The sequence below is a fragment of the Melozone crissalis genome, unplaced genomic scaffold, assembly GCF_028551555.1.
Source record: "Melozone crissalis strain CALT ecotype California unplaced genomic scaffold, PUWL_Pcris_2 ptg000006l_1, whole genome shotgun sequence".
In the NCBI taxonomy this organism is placed as follows: Eukaryota; Metazoa; Chordata; class Aves; order Passeriformes; family Passerellidae; genus Melozone; species Melozone crissalis.
The window spans coordinates 52,575,786-52,597,442 of NW_026535784.1; the positions used below are offsets into that span (position 1 = coordinate 52,575,786).

The following is a 21,657-nucleotide window of genomic DNA, read 5'->3' on the forward strand; positions in this document are numbered from 1 at the left end:
TGTACACATATGTACATTTACTTATTTATTCTTACCTGAACTCCCTCTTATGATAAGATATGGGAGTGCATGAGTTTTTATTTCACAGGTGAAGTGCTCACGTAACACACAGTGTTCTGAATAGCTAACTCTGTTACCTTTTGTCCAGTGACTTTTGTGTCTGGATCCAATTCAGCAGCTGACTCTGCTGTGGAGATGGTGGTATTAATTTTTCTAATCTTTTCTTTGGCACTCTTCATGCAGTATTTAAGGGTTTGTAAATCTTAATCTCTCTTGACAGTAATCTGAAGAAATCTGTGTGAAGGAGCAATCAGTTGACTCACTGATCTGGAGTAAGAAAGTACCCAGTAGTCTTAGATGTGTGATGTATTCAAGATCTGTTCAACAGGAGTTCAAGGCATTAGGTAGTACTCCATATGTTCAGATGCTTTTAAGTCTGCTGACAGTGCAAACTGCTAAATATATCTGCCAAGACAATGGAAAGGACATAATTGTTGACCACTTCTGAAAAATTAGGCTGCCAACAGTACATTGAATATTTCAGATGCAGATAGGGAGGCACAGATGAAACAGCATGTCTCCGGAATAGTATTTGAGTACCTTAATTGCAGCATCTACAGTCTTTTCTTTTCTGTGCAATTTTTCTAATTTAATAAAACATTTTCCAGTTTTAGAAACAAGCAGAAGAACTGCTGCCATATCTCATTGCCCAGCCTCCCCTTTTCCTCTGCTGGGCATGAGACCAGATGACAATCCTGTAATTATCAGAATATGGAACACGAAGGTAGAACGATGAGTATTTCAGCCACATCTGACTCTGATTTGGTGGCTTCTGACATTGAATGTTACATTTATTTGTTGGGTTTTGAATGTCATGTACAGTCTTCTGAAATAGTTTTGTGGGTTACATATGAACTTGCCCACATCAATCTATAAACCAAAGGTGACTTGCCTGTACAATAGAAAAAATAAGTTCAAAACCAGATCTGGGTGTGTTCCTCCCACCTCCGAGTGAACACAGATGACAAGTTCTGTTACCACTGGCTTCCTCTTCCAGATAACTCTGTGGTCTCACATGCATCAGCATCATTCACTAGAGAATTTTCATTCTGTTAGTTCATCATTGGGAAATGTTTGGAATTTGCATTGTAAAGCTGTCACCAGTTTGGATTTTGCTGGTTGTTAATAACAGCACTGTTTCTTCTGGAGGAAAGCGCTGACAATTGAGCAATTCATTCTTGACTGAATACTGATGCCATTGTTTGCTGCTGGACTCCTTGACTTTCAGAGGCATCTTTTTGCTCAGTGATGAGCTTTGCCATGCATCAAGAAAATGGGAATTATGCATTTTTCTTTTCTGAGCAGCCTTTTTGCTTGGTCAGGACATACAAGGTCTATGCATGAAAACCAGACCATGTTCTGGTGTGTTGCAGTTTGCTATTAGAAGGTCTTTCTTAGAGGAGTTATCCCCAGCTTTCCTTCACTGCAGATGGGGAAAGCTGATTTGTTGCAGTGTGTGAAAGTCTGTTTCTCTTTATTTTGTTTTCTTGTTTGTTACGATTATGGCTTTGTACTATTTTTCTCTTTATAGTGGAATGTATTGCATAAGAATAAACTTACTCAGAAGACAGGACTATTAAATAGCTTTCAGTAAATAATCTTTACTAAAACTCACTGTCTATTTAATTATCTTTTGTTTAAAAAAGGAAATTGTATATTGTTTCCTTATGATACCAATCTGATTTTGGAGGCAGCAGTTTCATGACAAGAGATTCAATGAGGGCAGCATTTCAGAGTAGGGTACAGCAGATGGATCATAGGAGGCCCTTTTAGTTATCTGTCCTTAAGGTGAGACATGAACTTCCAGGAGGTGAACAGGAAACAACTTTTCTGTAGAAGGGTGAACTCATGAGTCCAGCTGTTGTATTTCCTGTAAGGCAAGGCTGCTGCTTGTGAAGGAATTAGGAAGTGCAAAGCACAGGATTCTGCCTCTATTGAGGCTTGTGAGCAGTGGCTCAATGGTCTAGGAAATTCCCCTTGGAACAGTTTGAGAAACTTCTTGTCTTCCTGCCAAACCCCGAGGGGTATTTCTCTGGAACACCTAAGAGGGAGGTGATGTGTTTTGTTACAGATGCCTCCTGGTGCTTCAACAAAATATGTTGTCTCTAGGTGAGGTGTATCACCGGGCCCCCTGGCTTTCTTGCTACCAGATGGTTTCCTCCACAGCAAATGAATCCACAGCAATGGATGTCACTTCTTTTTTATAACTTCTGCACACATGCAAAGATACAGTAGTATTAATGTGCTATGAGAGCTCCTTAAAAATCCTTTAGTCTATGTACTGAAGGCCTTCTAAAAACCAAAAAACTCCTATGTCTATATTCCCAATGTGTGCCTGAGGCCCTTTCAGTATCTAATATCATAAAGCTACAGGGAAAGCTCTAGAGCAGGGAGAAAATCCAGACATGTTTATTAGAAGAAAACTTGATTTGAAAACAAATTAATGAGCCTTGGGGGTAGTTTGCACTGTCTGCAGTCATCAGTGCTCCAGATAAATGCAAAACCAGTGCTGAGGTGTGGTTATAGAGAGACACCTCTGTCTGTAGGGCTGGCAGGGGAGTTAGCTGTGCAGCTAACTGGGGGCATGTGTAACTGTAAGAGCAAATCATATTCTCGTGGGAAAAGAAAGAATGGAGATTCAGACTTTGCAAATAACATCTGATGTTTTCAGTAGTGGAATTGTATCTGCAAATTTTAATAGTACAGGGTTTCAGGCATAGGTCTTAATGCTTTGAGAAATTTCAGTAGCAAATCACTATATGAAGTAGGAAAGCTTTTTGGAGAAAATAATATTCTTTATATATTTTTCTCTCTTCCAACATTGGAGGTATCAGAATTGGCTTTTTTTTTTAATTAGACTCAGATTTTCTTAGGGAAAACACAACCGTATCCTCTGTAAGTAGAAGAGCAGCTGTTGTGGCATATATCTTTATTGGAAAGTGAACTTCTTTATCTAGCAGCACTGTCAACTGTTTTGTTATTGAGTCATTGCTAGGTATGTCTTCCTTTCTGCCTTCTCTGTTGCACTCACTAAGGCAAAGCTTCCTTCCCAGATCTGGTTTCATTGACACTTGCTCAGTTTCATGAGCTTTGCCTTACCGACACATTGGCCTCCCTCATAGCTTTGTTGAGGGACAATCAACAATCCTGCCTGACTACAAATAAATCTGTCTAGTTGGTATGCTCAGAAACTAAACCCCCTCCTTTATGCAAGGCATCCAATCGGCGTTCCAGTTCCTGAGATTGAATTGGGAACTCAGCACTCCTGCGTTGCAGTGCAGGCTGCAGGAAGGTGTATGTTTATGGCCTAATTTTTCTTCCTTCTCAGTAAACCTGTTTTTTTTATGGGAGAATGCATCAATTCAGACTGGAGCAGGGTCAGGATATGTATTTACCTCACCACCAGAGTTGTTGGTGAGCAGTGTGCAATTTCCAGTGCTTCCAGTAAAGGCTGAGCTCTAATGATGTTTTCAGGCTGAAGGCTGGGAGGCCAGTGCTGCATTTGCCTAATAAAAAACTTTGATTAACTTAGGTTGGTTTAACCTTTTTAGCCACTGAACTTTGAGGAGAGCTCTTGTGGGTTGCTACTCCTTTACAGGCCGTGCAAGCAGCCTTCCTCCTCTGCAATGTAAGCCTGGTTGTGCCTGGAAAGGGAGTGGGAACTTAGAGAACCTGCTCCTGCCTGCTGCAGGAGAAAGCAAGAGGAGCACTGAATGCTGGTGCCTGGTGTTCTCTGTCAGATATCAGTGCACAGGAGGAGATGTTGGTGGAAGCAATTTGTCCTTAAACATCTCTACTCTAACCTTTTCTGGGAAGGGAAGAAGTGACAGTCTAAATGGAGTCATCTTGTGGAGTGCCACGGACTGCTCAGTGACCTGTTGGGTCTTGCTGACCTGACTGAGGAAGTATCCAACAGCTGTGAATGAGCTTGCTGATGGATTTACCTGTGCCTTTGAGGGCTGCAGTTGGAAAAAGTGGTTGGGGCCCCCTAATCTATGATCTGTACAACTTCTCTGCTGAAGAAGTGGAGTTTTGTAAAGGTATCTGAAATAGAGATACACAAAGCTGACAGCATGCTTCAGGATGTGGGAAATGTTGGATAGAGTGATCTTCTGAGGTGCTGATGGCACTGGTGACTTTATTGCTGCTGTTGCCGGGTTTATGTTCAAGTTCAGTTCATTCTTTGACCTTGCTGTAGGTGCTGCAAGCAGAGCAGGACTAGCCTGAGCAGTCTGTGACTGTCTGCCCGGGACATGTACGCACATTGGGTTAAACATTTCTGGGCATTCCTGAGGCTCTGACATTCACAAAGCTGGTTAAAATTCTGTTACCTGAGACATGACCTTGTTAGGTTGGTTCACTTATGACTTGTGTGCCACAGTTTGCCTGCCAGATATAATTGAGTATATATTTGTTTCATGTAGGTTTGGATAGATGAGAGGTGTAAAAAAAAGGATTTTAAAATGTCATTTCAAATAGTACATTTCTGTCATAATCTGTCAGGATTAGAGAAGAAGAGGGATGAAAATGACTGTAAGAGTCAAGACAGAAGTTGAAAAAGGAAGGAACATCTAGTTTCATATTAATCAACTTAAATGCCTAGTTTAACTTTTGCTGGAACTTTTCCATTTTAACATGATTCTAGTTCTGAAGAAAAGTACAAGTGATAATTACAAATATATTTAGGTAATCCCTTGCTTGTTGGCTGATTTGTTATCTACAGTTTTAAAAAAAGAGTTGTTTTAAGTTTCCGAGGTATAAATAAGCTAAGAATGAATAGCAGTGTAAATAATTTCTTTCCATAAATAATAATACATCTTTTTTGTAATTTTTCATGACAAGCACTGGATTCTGTGTACTGGAAAACAGCAGGAATGAGTCTCTATTTAATCTTGTATTGGAGGTATTTTAATTATGAGCTTGGTCAGTCAGAAGAACATCTCTGTAATTCACTGTTGAATTTACCAGTCTTGCATTCTTATATATGGCCTGGTATGAAGCTCTGTGAGAATGACCAAAGCTCTGCAAAACCTCACTCCACCCAGAAGTAATCAAGAGTCCTGTTATTTAACCCAGGCACAGAAAGCAAAGGGGGTGACAAATCAAAAAGTACATTCATGGCAGGCACCTGGGGATACATCTGTAAACAAAAGTCTAAGTTGTGCAAAGTGAGAAATGTCTTTTTTGGAAGGAGAGGAAGCTTGTTTTTCTTTTAATGAAAGAATTACTGACATATCATCCCACTGGCAGCAGTGGAATCTGCTTGTTGGCAGTCGCTGAAGAGAACATCCCATTTTGATTTAAAGATTATTTTCTGCTTCAAACAAATTCCTGTAGTGGTTCGCATGGTTAATACTGCACAGGAGGAGCAGGACAAGTGATTTACAGCCCTGCTGTTGTATGAAACACATCCTTTTACGTATATATTTTCCTTTATTTTTCCTTTGTTACATCAAGGTGCTATGGTTTTCTTTGATTTGGACTTTGTGTTCAGCATACATTCAATGCGTGTTAACCTTACACTTTTTTGTGTAAATGTTCAAACATCTAATAAGCAACTTGTCATTTGTTAATTATTTTTAACCCTCTAACCATGTGAGTGTTCAGTTGTTACCTTTAAAAGCTTTGAAATTATTCCAGGAAGTGTGGTGCTCTACCTCGTGGAAGCTTGTGCCATCCTCTCTGAGTTTTCTCCTTCACTTTGTTAGAACAGAGAACAACTTAAAGTTTTCCAGTACAGAAGGACTGATTGTGGGGTTTCCAGGCTCTCCACTCTGACTCGAGAGTTCTTTTCCTGTTGCTCCCAAGGGTGCACTGAAGGGTGGTTTAAAATGTTTTTGGCAAAGTCAGGAGCTGGATGCAGAGGGAAGTTCTGTGCTGAGAAAACGCGCTCTGAAGTTAGGATGTAGCTGCTATGTGGGTGACTGTGCAGCACCAGTTTGGCCCAGACTTGCCGGCCCTTTGGGTTTCCAGTTAGCTGCAGGTTGTGTGCTGCGCTGGCCCTGCAGACGTGTGGGTTGCTGTGGTTACAGTGAATTGGCAGCATGACTCCCACAGTAATCCCTCATGGCTGCAGGGATGGGCGGGAGCAGCTCAGATTTGTGTTGTGCCAGATCTCGGGTACATCCCTGTGTGTTTTATGATAAGGATTTTCTGAAGTGTTCCAGAAGGCCGGTTTAAGCCTGTGATGTTTTATCTGAAGATTTTCGCTCTAAAGGGAGGGGAAAGGGGAGGAAAGAGAGAGAAAGGTTTCTGTTGTATGTTAGGGGGATTCCAGGGAGCTCTGCCTGAACTCTTGGCATCCCAGCCCAGTGGCTGTGCTAAGCCCAGTGCTGGGCATGATTTGTTCTGTGGGTCTGCCTTAGGACAGACCAAAAGGTCTGCTCCACCTGCAATGCTCTTGCCATCTTTTCCATGCTGCTGCTGTGTTCAAGAAGTACCAGCCTTTCCTGAAAGTTCAAATATTTAAATTCTTTAAAACTTTTTTATTTTTTAATATAAAATATTTCAAAAATTTAAAAAAATGTTTTTAAAATTTGAAGTCTTGTTTGCGCCAAATGGAACCCTGCTCCGTCTTCAGGGAAATTGCATGTGAATTAGTAGCTGTGCAGATTTAATAAACTCCAGTTTTCTGTTCTATGATGGAATGTTGTGTCTTCCTTTTTTCTTTTTGCAATGGCCGTGAGACTTTATATTGTAAGTGCACTGGTGGATGCTCACCCAGTCATCTCAATAAACCTCTTGTTTGTTGACTTTGCACCTCTTTGATTTTATAATTTAGCTTAAGGTCTTATTAAAGTACTTAAGTGTGTTAATATTTGGAGATTTATATGAATGCCTAGTGGCTTTAACTGTCTTAAAAGATTATTGTTTGTTACTCACTAGTCTATTCCACAGTTGTCTGTAGTGCTTCTTGTTGCAGAAATCTTTGTATCCCTCCAATGGAGCTCATTTTTCCTCTGTGTCATTCTGGTGTGCAGTCACTGAGGCCTTCAACCTGATCTGCAAGACCGGCACAAGAGAAGCAGTTGCAATTTTGGGTGCAATCTGGAAATTTCTGAAATTTTTTGCATTTGTTTTAATTTAATTTTCCTGATAGGGGATTGAATTAAGAAATTTTGTAAGCTTGAATGAACTCTGATGTGATTTATTTTTTTTTTAGTTAGAAGTTCTAACTTGCATGCTTCTATTATTTTACCTCAGAGCTTCCTTGCTTTTAACTTTTTGTTGCTGATGCTGATGTGACTCATCAATCTGGCTACAGAAACCTAACCCATGCTTTTTTTTCTTTAGGCAATCAGTGTTACTGAAACTCTGATCAAACCTTTGGAAAGATTTAGGAAAGAGCAGCTAGGAGCTGTGAAGGTTTGTCCCTCTTTTCCTTTATAAGTTTGTTTTATTTATCTACTTGGATTGCATTTTAATAATGACATGTAATTGGCAGAAACATATTATTGTTTGTGCTTCATGTGTTCACACTTTTTTGTTTCTACTTTGAGAACTTGCTTCAGAAACAAATGGAATGTGTCAAGAAGAGAAGAATGTGTCCTTTCCCTTCCTTCTCCCCACCTCCCTTATCCCCTGTGTCTGGAATAGGAATAATTCTGCTAACAGCCTTCCCCCCCTTCCTAATGGGTAACCCTGTTCTGCTTTGTATTTGCCTGCAGTTGCACAACCAAGGGCTGAAAAATATTAACTACCTAAAGGAGCTCACTCATCCATATGCTTTTAACTACATTTTTGCCACCAGCAAGTGAGAATTGCCTTTATAGTTTTTTTTTGGTTTTGAATAAATAACTCACTGGCTCTGTATGCATGGGAATAATAGGGATGAAGAGGCTGAGGACAAGATCTCATTGAAAGTATTTTTGATAAAAGCATTTGGTTGTTTTTTTTTTAAGATTGTCGCTAAGTTGTGAATATTAAAAAAAAAGCTAAGTGAAATTCATGTATTAAGTGCAGACTAGATTTGGATAAAATTAACAAAGACAAATTTGTGTCTGTGTGCCTTCCTTGCAGTGAGAAATGTAAGTGCTTATTTAAAAAAAGTAGAAAAGAAACCAGCATTTAATTAAAGTTTTCTGTTGTAAAACTCAGTACATTTTCAAAATACCTTCATATGATTTATTTTACAATTTCATGTCTTCATCACCAGTGATATTTAGTGATGTTAAGACAATGTTTCACTTATGAGAGCACTGTGCATTTTGACTTTGGCAGGAATGATTAACATGTCTGCATATGATTTCAGTGTTCATGAACTGAAAATGCTGTGTGGATCATAAATCCTTTCAGTTCGGTGGTACAATGAGCTTTTTGCAATTTTATGGACTTGAGAGAAGTATGTTAGATGACCCAACCAACGCACAATAAAAACTTGGTCTGTAATATAGCCAGTCTTGCAAGGAAAGAGAGAATTTTTTCTCAATGTAACCCATTGTCATAGAAGCGGCTGTGTAATGAATGCATTATTTCAGCAGTATTTTTGCTGTTAAAGAGTATTGCTGGTTTTGGGGTGAGAACTCCTAATGCTTTAAGTTATCTCATATCTTCACTCATTTCCTAGTCAGAATTCTCTTCCCGATGCTTCTAACACAAATTACATTCACAAAGCCTACTTCTCCCATTTTCTTTGGATAGATATTTCTTTCCTTGTGTCCCTGCATACTGTTCTGTGAAGCTGTAGCTTTTAGTTCTGATCTAAACTTTTTTTTTTTTAACGGAATTCTGTCAAAAAAGGTAATTTAAACCTTTAAATAGAAGTCTTACATAATCGTATAATGTTTAAATAAAAACCCTCTAAAAATATTTAGCTCTTGGAATATTCTTAACTGAATATTTATTCAATATAATCAAAACACTGACATTGGAAATATAACTCTACTTAGCTCTGAAAACCAACCTATGGCATCTAGTGGTGAAATATATCTGCAACATTGTGTAGTATTTGCTTTAGGAAAGATTTACGCTCTACCATTAAAAAATAAAAGTTGACTCTGCTGCCTCAGATTTTTTCTGCATATTACATCCCTTTGCTGATGAAATGGTCTGAGTTAAGCTGAAGAAAAGGAAGGGGAGGAAAGTTGAGCTTCATAGAGCTGAAACTGAGACACTTATTGAATTACCCCTTATTGAAAGGTGTTGCTGCACTAATCCCAAGCTATGTGTGTAAAGTTTCTGACTTTGCCGGTTAAGAAGTTAAGAGAACTCTTTTTTTTGTTGTTGGTTTTTTTTGGGAACACTCAAATGTTCACCACATCAATGGAAATTTTACTAATATAAACACAAAGATTCACCTGTTTCCGTTCACTTTGTTCCTAATCCCCCGTGTTGCTAATATGTTATCTCTGATCACCCTGATACTATATGCATATGTTCATGTTTTTAAGTTGATAACAAATATTTTTTAAGACTCATTTTTTAAAGGAAGTTTTGAGTCTCAGAGTGGGGAAAGAAATTCTGGTAGAAGTCCTTGCTGAGAAGCAATCCTGAAGACCTCTTTAGTGTAATGCCATCTTCAGAATCTGATAGTTCAGAGAGCAAAAATGTGTGTCTCTTCTAATATAGTACATATATTAGTGTTCGTGTTCAAAATGAAAGGTTAAGAGGAGAAAAAAAGAGCAATTATGTCTGTAGAGTTTAACCAGGGGTTTGGTTAGAATACATCTATATGTGATTTCAAATCTACAGATGAGGAAAAGTATTTTAATTTAACTAGTATCTTTCTGATGATTAAATCTGCCAGTTCTTGAATATGTAATTAAATACTTGATTTTACTTATTTGAGGTTGTTTTCAACTGCAATTAGATATGCTAAAAATAGCTTCAAAACTGGTTGGTTGAATTCATGAATACTGATTTTTGCATTAATGCAGAGGAACCGAGGAATCAATTTGTTTCACAATATTTTCTACTAAATTAGATTCAGAAACTCAGATTTCCTAAAAAAAGTAATGACTGTCCCTCTTCTAGTACATTGCTTTTGGTGGTCAGAGAAATAGTTTTGCATTGTGCAAATGATATTCCTACTTGTATGTGAGAGTTTTTCTTTTGATACTGTGATATTAAGTTTTATGGATATTTTTTCTTTTTTTTTTGGTTTTTGTCATGGGCACAATAAAACTCTGGTAGAAATAGGAATTCAGCACTGAGGTTGTTGTATAGCTGTAAAATGAAGAAATCCTATGGAATACAGAGGTGTATTTCCTTTGGGTTTCTAGTTGTTAGAATTTCTCCCTTATCAATTTTAGAAAGTTATTTTTTTCAGTGAAATTGATATTTCCGCCTTTTATTCAAAAACAAGGTTGTGTGGGTGGTGCCTGAAAGTAATGAAAAATGCAATAAATCAAGAGGAGGCCAGGTTTTTTGCTTTTTTTAACTTAGAAGATGTAAGCATCTGTGTGATAAGCTACACCACAATGATGCAATGGGATTTTATTTCAAGTTAGCCTTTAAATTAATTTTTAAAATGAGATGGAGCATATTTTTCTGCTTTCTGGAGCTATGATTTATTTTTTTCTCTTTGTTCCTGATGAACTAGAATTTTAACAGAAGAAAAATATTACACTTTTATATTGACACAATTGCTACTTTGTTTCTGCATCCAGGAGGAAAAAAAGAAGTTTGATAAAGAGACAGAGAAGAACTACAGTTTGTTAGAAAAACATTTGAATTTATCAGCTAAGAAGAAAGAGCTACAATTACAAGAGGTATTGTTGCCTCTCTTTTTTATTGCAGGCTGAAGACTTTGGGATAGGTAAAAATACTTCTGCAAATGCAGAAACAGCATTCTCAGTGGTAAAACAAAGCCATTTTCTCATCTGGAAATGTTGGTGAGAAAATCAATATTTGCTGAACTTAGTTCCTCCACCATTTTCTGAATCAAGGGCTTTGTGTGTATGAAGCACTGAGTCTCATGTCATTTTTTATATATAACTGGGGAAGAGGGAAGTGCAAACATAATGTGAAAAACTCTGAATTTCTTACAAGGCTTTATCATTCATGTAATTGCATTGCATTGTGAGTATTGACTGAATGTCCTGTGCTAACACTTGCAGCAGAGGACAGCAAGACTTTTATTTCCAAATAAAGTGGGTTTGTGCCTTTGCTTTTTCTCACGTTTTGAAGGTTTGTTTTGGTGTTTTTTTGAGTAGTGCTATAAAAAATTTGTTGACAATTTATAACTGATAGATTTGTTTTGCCTGGCATTCCTTCTGGTTCCCTCTGGGTTTATTATCATCATCAATTTATTTGTAATAGTTTTTATTTCTAGGGCAACAGCAAATAGTATGTGAAAAGACTGCTGGGAAATCTTGTAGAGACTTGCTGTAGCCAGGAGGACTTTTTTCCCAGATAAGTGTAATTATGTCAGAATTATTAATGCTTAGACTATAAAAAACCTTAATGTTTTCCTCAGGGATAACTCCTGTCCCTGCCCTCTACCTCATCCCAAACATTCTATGCCATTTTTCATAGAAATGGTTAATATTACTGGCAGAGTTACCCTGGAATTTCTCTACTCTTGAGTTTCGCTAAGATGTCACTTCACCATGCTGCATTTGCAACATAGACTCTCAAATGTGTAAAGAAATGTCTTTTGGGGAGTTGAGTTGTCCCAGTGAAGTTATTGGGCCTGGCTCATGTGTCAGGACCTGTACTTTTGTCAAATTGATCAGCTGCCAAAGAACTTGACGCAGACAAAATGATAAAGGGCTGATTATGATCACTTGATGAAATATGGGTTCTTGATATCAAATCTGAAATGAGACCTAACCTCAATGGAAAAATACATAATGACTCTAAGAGGCATTTTGAAGCTGTCTCAAATATAGCCTGAAGCTTTAGAGCATGTGGGAAATCTAGAATGAGCAAATAGCTTTGTTTTAAATGTCCTTCAAAGTTTCATGAGCAAAAATTCTGAAATTCTTCAGTCAGGCTTTCACATTTATGTGTTTAATTTTGGAGTATAAATGTATAAGAAAAAAGGCCCTTAGGGCATGTTTTCAGAGGAGATAGGAAACAATTTCTTGCATAAGCTTAGAGAACAGGTGTATATAGTTGCATATGTATATATGTGCAATTATATATATAATTTAGTTTTATTCATGTCTAGCTGCGTCAGTTCCTGACTGGAGTAAATAGTGCGGGATAAATTTGACAAAAATTTGATGAAAAACATGCCATGTTTTGGAGTGTGTCTTAACATAAACACAACTTTTAACTCTCCTGGTGGTGGGATATTCCTGTAATTTTACTGAGGCATGGTGTGTTTCTCACTTCTCTCTTCCTTCAGTAGTGCACAAACTGCAATGCAACTTGCTGGGTGCATGGGGAGGCTCATGCCTCAAAAAACTGAGAGATGTGATAAAGTATTCTGGACTGTGTGGTGAGCCAGATGTCCTCAAAAATCCACTTCAGAGTGTCTTTCTAGGGTGTTGTGGTACCCTTCATGTATATATGATTAGAAGCTTAGCTGACAACTCAAACAATTCCTGTGTTTGTAGGCAGACAACTCAAACAATTCCACAGTTTATGGATGCATCAAAATGGCATGGCTTGTTGAAACATATTTGCTTACTGAAATACTTATCAGGGCTCAATTTATTTAATGGCATTTGTGATTATGCCCCTTTAACTGCTGAGAGTTCTCCAGCACAGAGCAGTAAAGCCAAGCACGTCTTAAGGCAAAACTGTCTTAAAGCTAATTTGGTTTATCCTCTTAAAGCACAGCAGTCACTGTTCTGCCTGAAGGATGTAGGCCCAGTATTTAAGAGAGAGTCTGATAGTAAGTCTTGTCCTTTCACCTAACCCTTTCTCCACTTTGGTAATTCACTGTAGATGCATTTTGTATTATCTTTGTGGGCAAAGACTAAGTGTTAGTTACTTAGAGTAACCTTTTCTTTAATGTATTTTAATAACAGTTTCTATTACCAAGTTTTAAGATTAATTTAAATGAATCTTACTTGTACCTTAAGTAATAACTTCATAAAATAATGGGTAGATGCTAGAAAGTGAAATATTTATATGCAGATGGATGGTAGCTGAAATGTGACTGTTCAGCATCAATATAATGTTGGTATTTCTGCAAAGCTGTGCTAAATATCAGCTGCAGGTAGAAAGGCTGCATTTTTAGATACTGGATGCTCTGGGGAAACTTGTGGAGTGTTGTACCAATAAGTGATTTTTTTTCCATTGCCTGTTTTGCCAGTGAGAGTGAGCACAGGTGTGGGATAGGTACAGCAGCATTTTGGCTATTTAACAACAGTTATTTGGGTTATAGGGTAAAGTTTACAGCACCAGCACTGTAGTTTTCAAAAATAACTTTTTCTTCCTTAATTTGATTGGAGAGATTATTTGCCCCATTTCCAATGGATGATGCTCTTAGCTCCCACTCTCTGTTTGGGCAGGTACCTTTGCAATGCTGTTAAAAGTTGGATTCCCTAGAAAAGAAGCGTAAAGAGGTGTTGCTGGAATTTTTCTAAAAAGTCTAGCCTCATAATTCAAAACAACATATGTTACCTAGTGAAAGGGAATTGCTGCTGCTGTTTAAAAGTAAATGAATGATCTATGTTGTAACAAATCCCTCAAATGTGGTGAAAATTATCTGCTTGCCACTTCTGTGTGTGTGTTACCCTGAAACTGTCTGCAAAATGTCTGTGAAACTTAATGAGGTGTGCTCTGTGTGCAGGCAGATAACCAAGTGGAGCAGAACAGAAAACACTTCTATGAGCTGTCCCTTGAGTATGTGTGCAAGCTGCAGGAGATCCAGGAGCGGAAGAAATTTGAGTGTGTGGAGCCTGTGAGTATCAGGGAATTCAACCTACTCTACCTTTCATAGGGGATGGAGAAGGAATGCATTTGGGCAAAGGCCAAGCTTTGCTTTCTGGAAAACACAACCAATTGAGTGACTTAACAGAATTTAAACTAACTTGTTACATCTGTACACATTCCTAGTGCAGATAAATTTAACCAGGCATGTCAAACCTTACCTGAGTAATAACAACTGATTTGGAGCCACTGATGTTGATTTTCAGAAAATGTGTGAAACCTTTTGTGGTACTGTAAAAACCTCAACTCACATTGTGAGATAGAATAGAGGAGTCAAGAAGATGTTGGTGTCAAGATTCTTGCCTTGAGTTTTCTAACCAATGCAATGTAATTGCTGACTAATGCAAGGAATCTAATTTTAATTATGATGGTTGGGCTTAGAGGCCTGCTAGTAAATAATTGCAGATATAAATCAATTAGGAGGGTGCTGCTGGGTAAGAAGCCCATTCCTGGGTAGCCTGATATGTTTAATTTCACTTGTAGTTGAATCTGTGCAGAAATCAAGGGGTTTAATTTGATTTTGGTGGCAATGCTGCATGCACTGATGAGACTTTCTTAAATTTATGAGAAGAACTTATTCTGAAATTTTTATGAAATGTGCAGTAGCTTGGTATTTTAAATACATATGTATCAAACAACAAGAGAACAGTAATTACATTTATTCTCAGTGTAATACTGAGAATAAATGGAGGATGGATTGTAGAAGCAACTTCCATTCTCTCATGCTCTGAAGTCTGTGCTTTTGGGCCAAGTTTGTCCTTTTATTCTGATACAACTGCTTTAATATAATAATGAAAGAAAAGTTTAAAATGACCCTATTCAAAATAGCTGGTCATTAAGCAGTTATTAAGAACTGTCTATTCTAATAGCGGTAATTCCTGTGTGAAAAAAATTGCTAAAATACTTAAGGGGCAATAAATTGCTGCAATTATATTAGCATTGTTTAAAAAAAGGCGAAATGATGTGAAAAGAGGGGTTGTGTGGCATTTTTCTAGTGTAGATATGCTGGCTTTTTCTTTTTTTGAAAAATATTTTTGTAACCCTGAATAGTTTTGCATTTGATTATTGTGTTTCAGACTGTTTGAAGTTTCCTCAGAGTCAGACTAGAAAAATGAATCTTCAAATTATGTTCTTGCAACATGTCCCTTTCTCATTTCTGAAAGCTCCTTCTGGATGGGGCTGTATTTTGCCTAATTTGTACTTGAAGTTTACACTACACTACAAAGCTTTGTACCAAATTCTTACTTCCTTTGCCCTTAATACTTAAAATTTATGGTTTTTTTTGCATTTGTTGAAAATGCTTTATTTGCAATATGACTTCAGACTTTTATTAGATACATTGCTCTTTTATGTCTCACTTGCTTTGTTCCAGCAACCTGAACTAAACAGGAGAGTTAGACAGGATTACACCTCATGCTACTTCCAGTGTAGTATAACTTGTTTGTTCTTTTAAATTGAAATACTAAAGCCAGCATATGCTAAGTGGGTCACTTGCTGGTTCTGACAGAAGGTCAGACCTGTGCACAAAAAGCAGCAATGGGCAAAGCTTCCTTCTTGCAGCAAACCAGATGACTGATGTGACAGTCATCTGCACGTGGTCATGAGCAGAGAGAGGAATGACCAGGGAAGTGGTGACGAAAGGACAGAATGCTCATTACCTCCTTGTGCATAAATATGTGCTCCAGACATCTTTGGTATCAGAGCAGTTGTAGGAAAAAGTTACATAGGAAAGTTTGGGAACATGAGATATACATTTCGTATGGTCAAATGGAAAGTAGAGATCAGTTGTGAAATTCCAGAGACAGGACCATCCAGAATGTCTGTATACATAGATCATCATTTGGATTTAAATATTACTCATAAACTGTAGGCATTAATGGAAATTTATTTTAAAAAAATCATTTTGTGATCTAGCTTTCAAAAAAAGCCTATGTGCAGCAATTGTATTGAAGAAAATGGAGTTTTTTTTGTTCTAACAAGTCTTTTTTTTCTATTTCAGATGCTATCATTTTTTCAGGGTTTGTTCACTTTCTATCACCAGGGATATGAACTTGCTAAAGACTTCAACCATTACAAAACGGCCTTGCAGATAAATATACAAAATGTAAGTTGTGTCTGCTTTTGTGAGTAAAATCACTTTGTGAAGTTGCTGCATGTGCAGTATCTGTATTGCCAGCACTTAAGAGTTCCATGTGAGTGCATTGCCTGTGAATTTTGGGGATATGGTGCCATCTTCTGGATAACCAACCACATCACTGAACAAATCATCACTAATTCCAGTGAGTTCTTTGTAAGTTCTAATAATAAAGTAAAAAACAAGCATGAAGTAAAAGGCCTTCACTCCTTTTTAACTTTTTTTTGGAGATAGAAATAATGCAAGGATTATTTAAAATTAATTAAGTCTGTTAAAAATGCATAAAACACTGGATAATTCAGAGTATGGGTAATGAAAGATGAAATTTTCAGTGTTTTGGGTGTGCTTTGGAATTGAGTATGTGGTGGTCATGTGGAGGGTCATTTCCCTGTAGGGTTACATTATCCATAACTAAGAAAAGGGAAGAAAACCAGCTGGTCACAGCAGTGTGGAGTTTGTCTTGCAGCAGCCCTTTCAAACAAGACCATCCCTGTTGGTTTGGGGTGCAGAACTGTGTAAGGAGACTTGGTGTTGGCACCCATGGTGTATTTGACAAAATCATCTGTTCCTTCAAGGACAGGTAAATGGGGCCACCACTAGTTTAGTGTGCCCTCATCCCAAATCTCGGTGTGATCAGGAAACAAGGTAAAGGCTGGAGCAGTGGGACTGACAGAGTTACTGGTCAGATGGTCTGTTTGCTTCCTTGAGATTTATGAAGAATAAATCTTGCTCAGAGGAACTTGGGTGTGCCAGAGGCCTCTTGGTAGGAAGCACACCACACACCTTACTGCCAACAATCAGTTCCTGGTGGTGCATTTGTTTTGTTGACCTCTGAGGGCATCTGGAATTAAGACACAGAAACTGCTTCTTGGAGAGGACAGTCTGTTTTTAGAAATGGCTTAGCTGGCAGGGAGGCGGAAGGGAGGATTACAGTTGCTGTAATGCATAGTGACGTGATTCACGTGTCACCATACCATTCCTTTCATTTTCTTCCTGTATGTTCAAGTGTCAAGTTTCTTTTTGAGCTGTTATTTGGTTTGAGAAAGGGACCTGGTTAGTGGTAACTTTGTAAGCAGACATTTGTTGCAGAAGTCAGTGCTTGTAGGGAAAATGTTAGGCCAGACTTGCTTCTTCTGTGTGCTTAACAGAGTGAGGAGCAGCTTAGAGGGGAGCTGATGCCAGCTGAAACATGAGAGGGAAACTCTGGTACAGTTTTGAAGAACTGACTTTCAGAATACAGATGGAAAAGAGCCAGAGGAGTGATCTGAAGAAGTGATGAGCAGTAATAAAGTGAGCTAATCTCAGCAGCTGCATTTTCAATTGACTGAATGGCAGCACAGTGTGCCCCACCAGATTCTGAAGAGCTTGAGCTTTGCAGCTCAAGTTTTATGGACAGATAGAGGCCATAGAGAGAAGGCGGAACAAGGCTCAACAGCTACCCAAGGTAAAAGGAGAATAGAAGGAAGCATTTGAAAAGATTGTGGGAGGACATGACACATTCTCCTCTGTGCTGAAGATCAGCAAGACATCCCAAAGGAAAAATGACCTGGGGTCTGCCTGTGATACAGCTGAGCTGCTGGCAGAACACTGGATTGATGGGTTAGAAATTGAAGGATACAAGATGCAGTAGAGACAGCCTAGCTGAATATGGAGAGTGATTTAAGTGTTGCCAGTATGGCTGTAGTAGTTGCCTTTCCTTTCATTCAGGTTGTCTTTACTGTGAGAATGGTCCTATGAATTTCCTCTCCACACCATACCACAAACCCTGCCTTCTTCTCACTGCCCATCTCCCCCCCTCAAATGAAGGAAAGAAAAAGCCTTGTAGCCCGAACTCTAGAAAACTGATTCTTCCCAAAGTTGTGCTATCTTGTAGGCTTGTTCCAGGGAAAAGATAAAATAAATGAGGCCACATTTTCAGAAAAATGAAGGTGCTTTCAGAAAGCAAAAAGACACATAAAGCATGCATCTGGAACTATGTGCTTTCCTCAAAACACATGTACCAGCTTAGATTTTCAAGTGTTTTTCAGCGTTTTCAGCTTGGACAGATGCATATGTAAAGAAAACCAATTATTACCATGATTATTGTGGTTTTATTTGCTCATTTACCAATTACCAGTGTTTTTCAGACTAAACCAAAGAATTTCTTGTGTCAGGTGTGAGCTACTCTGTTGTTTTGTGTAGTCTTGTCATGTAATTTGTGGGTGGCATGGTTACTTTCTGGTTGTTTTTGTTAAGATTTTTCTTCCTGCTACTTGCAGACTTTGGAATAAATGACATTCAGGAATAATAATCAACTGGACTTCCAAGTTTTTTTAAGTTGTTTTTGCATGCTTCTGCTTGTGTGTGGCCCAAACATTTGGCACATATATAGTCTGTCTGTATACACTGTTGATGACCTTCCTGACACTTTTTTCCTCAATTACCACAGAAAATTCTCTACTTCCTGTCAACAAGTAAGAGTCTCATGAATTAAGCCAATATATGTAGTAATAATTTTCTAAGGAAATTTCAATATTCAAATTCACTTTGCACTCAGTATTTCACTTCTCTCTGAACAGATCAGTGGATTGTTTCAAAACCTACTCTGGCAGTCTTAGTGCGCTTTCCACAGTCACAGCAGCTGATATCTAAATCTCACATTGATTTTGAAGAATATCACAAGACTTGGAGAGTGAACACATACATGGGAATCGTGCTTTAAGACTAAATGTCCTAAAATAGCCTGGATCATTGTCTCTTTTTGTAGTTATTTGTGGTGGGTTGGCCCTAGCTGGATGCCAGAGGCCTGCTGCTCTGTGTTCTCTCTAAAGCTGTTCTATCATTGCCCTCCTTAGCTGGAGAGTTTGTGGGTCAAGAACAGGACAGGGAAACCAACTACAGACCAATTAGAGGCAAAACAGACTTGACTGGGAGAATTCAGTTTAATTTATTACCACATTAGGGTAGGGTAATGAGAAATAAAACCCAAATCTTAAACACACCTTTCCATCAGCCTTCCCTTCTTCCCTCAGTGGTGCAGGAGAATGAGGGTTATGGTCAGTTCAGCACACGATGCCTCTTCTGCTAATTCCCCCTCAGGGGGAAGACTCCTGACACTCTTCCCCTGCTCCAGCATGGGGTCTGTCTCACTTCAGACAGTCCTCCCTGGACTTATCCAATGTCCACAGGCACTCCAGGGGAACCTCAGCTCTGGCACCTGGAGCATCTCCTGCCCCTCTGCACATTGACCTTGGGGTCTGCAGAGCTGTTTCTCTCACATACTCTCACTCCATTCCCTGGCTGCATTTGTCATTGTGTGGTTCTTCCCTCTTCAATATGTTATCCCAGAGGCTCCACCATGGTCACTGATGGGCTCAGCCTTGGCCAATGGCTGCTCTGTCTTGGAGCTGTCTGGCACTGGCTCCATGGGACAGGGAGGAAGCTTCTGTCACCTTCTCACAGAGGCCCTGTCTGTGGCCTTGCTGTGCAAGCCCAGTACATGACTCCTATCAGCCAGGAAAAGTCCTTCTCCCACTCTCCTTACCAAAGAGTTTTTGCTGTCTCGTTTTAGACACGAAATCGTTTTGAAGGAACAAGGTCAGAGGTAGAGGAGCTCATGAACAAGATCAGAAGAAATCCTCAGGAACATAAAAGAGCAAATCACTTCACAATGGAAGGCTACCTCTACGTACAGGAAAAAAGTAAGGACTATTTTGTATTCCACAGTGCCCATATTGGGCATATGGGCAAGTCTTGCCTCTACAGGTAACATGATGATGATGCAAAGAATTTACTGTTGATTAAAGAGTCATCTAAGTATATTTTTAAAAGTTTTTAACAGCATTGTTACTTGGCTCATAAAAATAATATTGAGCTGAAAATGTGACAGTTTTTAGTAAAAGTGTCTGAATTCAGGGAAGTTTTGTTTGACCAAAGAATGGATTTCATCTTATTTTTAGTTCCTCACTAATGACCCCCTGCTAGAACTGTCAAACATTTGTTATCAGCCAGCAAGAGGAGTTGTCAAGTTAGCCTCTGAAAATTTGGCTTGTTGAATATGATGAAATTGAGTGTCATTTCCTTGATTCATGGATACACTTTCATTACCTAATTGTGATGATAGGGTCAAATAAAGCAGACTATATGTTAGGTAGCTGGTGTTAAAATTCTTGCTGTGAAGGTGCATGTTGCATAAATCATATCCTGTCAACACTTCAAACAATTATAAATCTTTCTCACACTAGTAAAAACGCCAAGCAAGATGCAGAGCTCTTGTTGCTCAAGGAATGACAATTTATTGTAATTTATTATTTATTTTAAAACATTTTGCATAAATCATGTTTTTGAGATGTTTGCCCTATTAGAGTGAAAAGATTTATTTGCAGATCTGTTTTCTAGGGTAAGTTAAGTAATAGAAGTGCAGAGGTACAAAGGGTCAGAATCCAAGTTTGAACAGTTAGCATTATGATGCAGATCTCAGCAATACTGTTTGCAGTAAGCAGGGCTCTAAAGGAAGTATCTTCTGTCTAGGGTATGCACTGATTATAGGAGAGAGTTCTGGTGTGATCAGAACTTAATCATGAGATTGTTCAGAACTTGTAACAGAGGTGTGGTAATCTGTGGTTATTTACCTTCAACTTACCAGGTATAAATTTAGCTTTCTGTGTTCTTCTAAATAAAGTCTCAAGAAGGTATTTATTTACTGTATAGGGAAAAAATATTTTGTCTGTAATAGAGAGAGAAAGATACATTAATAATTCTTTCCATTTGTCATTAAGCATAAGAGTGAAGTACAACATGCATTGCATTTTAGAATAATAAGCAGTGGCTAACATTAGTATGAGGTATGATCTATAATATTATTAATTTGTACCTTTGCTTTAAATACTGCATTATTAGGAATTAACTAGGGCTCTTAAATATCATTTTAGAAAGCAGAAACTGGAATAAGTACATACTATTTATTGCTTTTGTGTTATGTAGGGCCTGCTCCCTTTGGTTCCAGTTGGGTGAAGCACTATTGCATGTACAGGAAAGAGACAAAGAAGTTTTCCATGATACCATTTGAGCACAGATCAGGAGGGAAACTTGTATGTATATTTATGTATTCTACTCTTACACTTGTCCTGTATTAAGATCAGAGAATGTGTCAGATAAGATTTGTCAAGTACTTTTCCCCTCTACCCTCCTTGCCCCTTTTTTGAATCTTTCCTTCAGCAATTCAGTCTGCCATTAAAGGACATTAACCTAAAGTAGTGGACATTAACCTTCTATTAAGTTATTAATAGAATTCTCCAGACTTTTCAGTTGCATCCTTTTAGGAGAGAAGAGGACCTGGCACAGATAACATGGAATGTTTCACCATTTAGAATCTTGTTTATGAGGTCCTTAACTTTCTAAAATATAAATCAGGAAAACATAACAGACCTAGAAATTTCTTTATTAAATTACTCAGAGTTTTCTTTTGGAGATTTAAATACTAGAAGTGGAAATAGAAAAGTGGATAGGAATAGAGTTTGTACTGATAACTGAATGTAATTTCACCTATCTTTAAAAGCATCTGAAATATTCAAGACCCAAGACTTTGTTTATCTTTAAATGGCTAAACTACTGAAATAGTTGGGAATTTATTACCTTTAAATGTGACACATAAAATG

General features: G+C 38.2%; 1 protein-coding gene across 2 annotated transcripts in view; it reads left to right on the plus strand.

Moving 5' to 3' along the window:
• The window catches only part of ARHGAP10 (Rho GTPase activating protein 10), a 138,766-nt gene that overhangs the window by 46,194 nt on the left and 70,915 nt on the right, over positions 1-21,657 (plus strand). For both annotated transcript variants that reach the window (XR_008484389.1, XM_054295641.1), the window contains exons 4-9: positions 7,354-7,425; positions 10,668-10,769; positions 13,748-13,858; positions 15,887-15,991; positions 19,572-19,701; positions 20,984-21,090. Coding sequence is in view for 1 of the 2 variants with exons in the window: in XM_054295641.1 (XP_054151616.1) it covers positions 7,354-7,425; positions 10,668-10,769; positions 13,748-13,858; positions 15,887-15,991; positions 19,572-19,701; positions 20,984-21,090 (627 nt within the window). In the remaining variant the exon portion in view is untranslated. The remainder of the gene's footprint in view (positions 1-7,353; positions 7,426-10,667; positions 10,770-13,747; positions 13,859-15,886; positions 15,992-19,571; positions 19,702-20,983; positions 21,091-21,657) is intronic.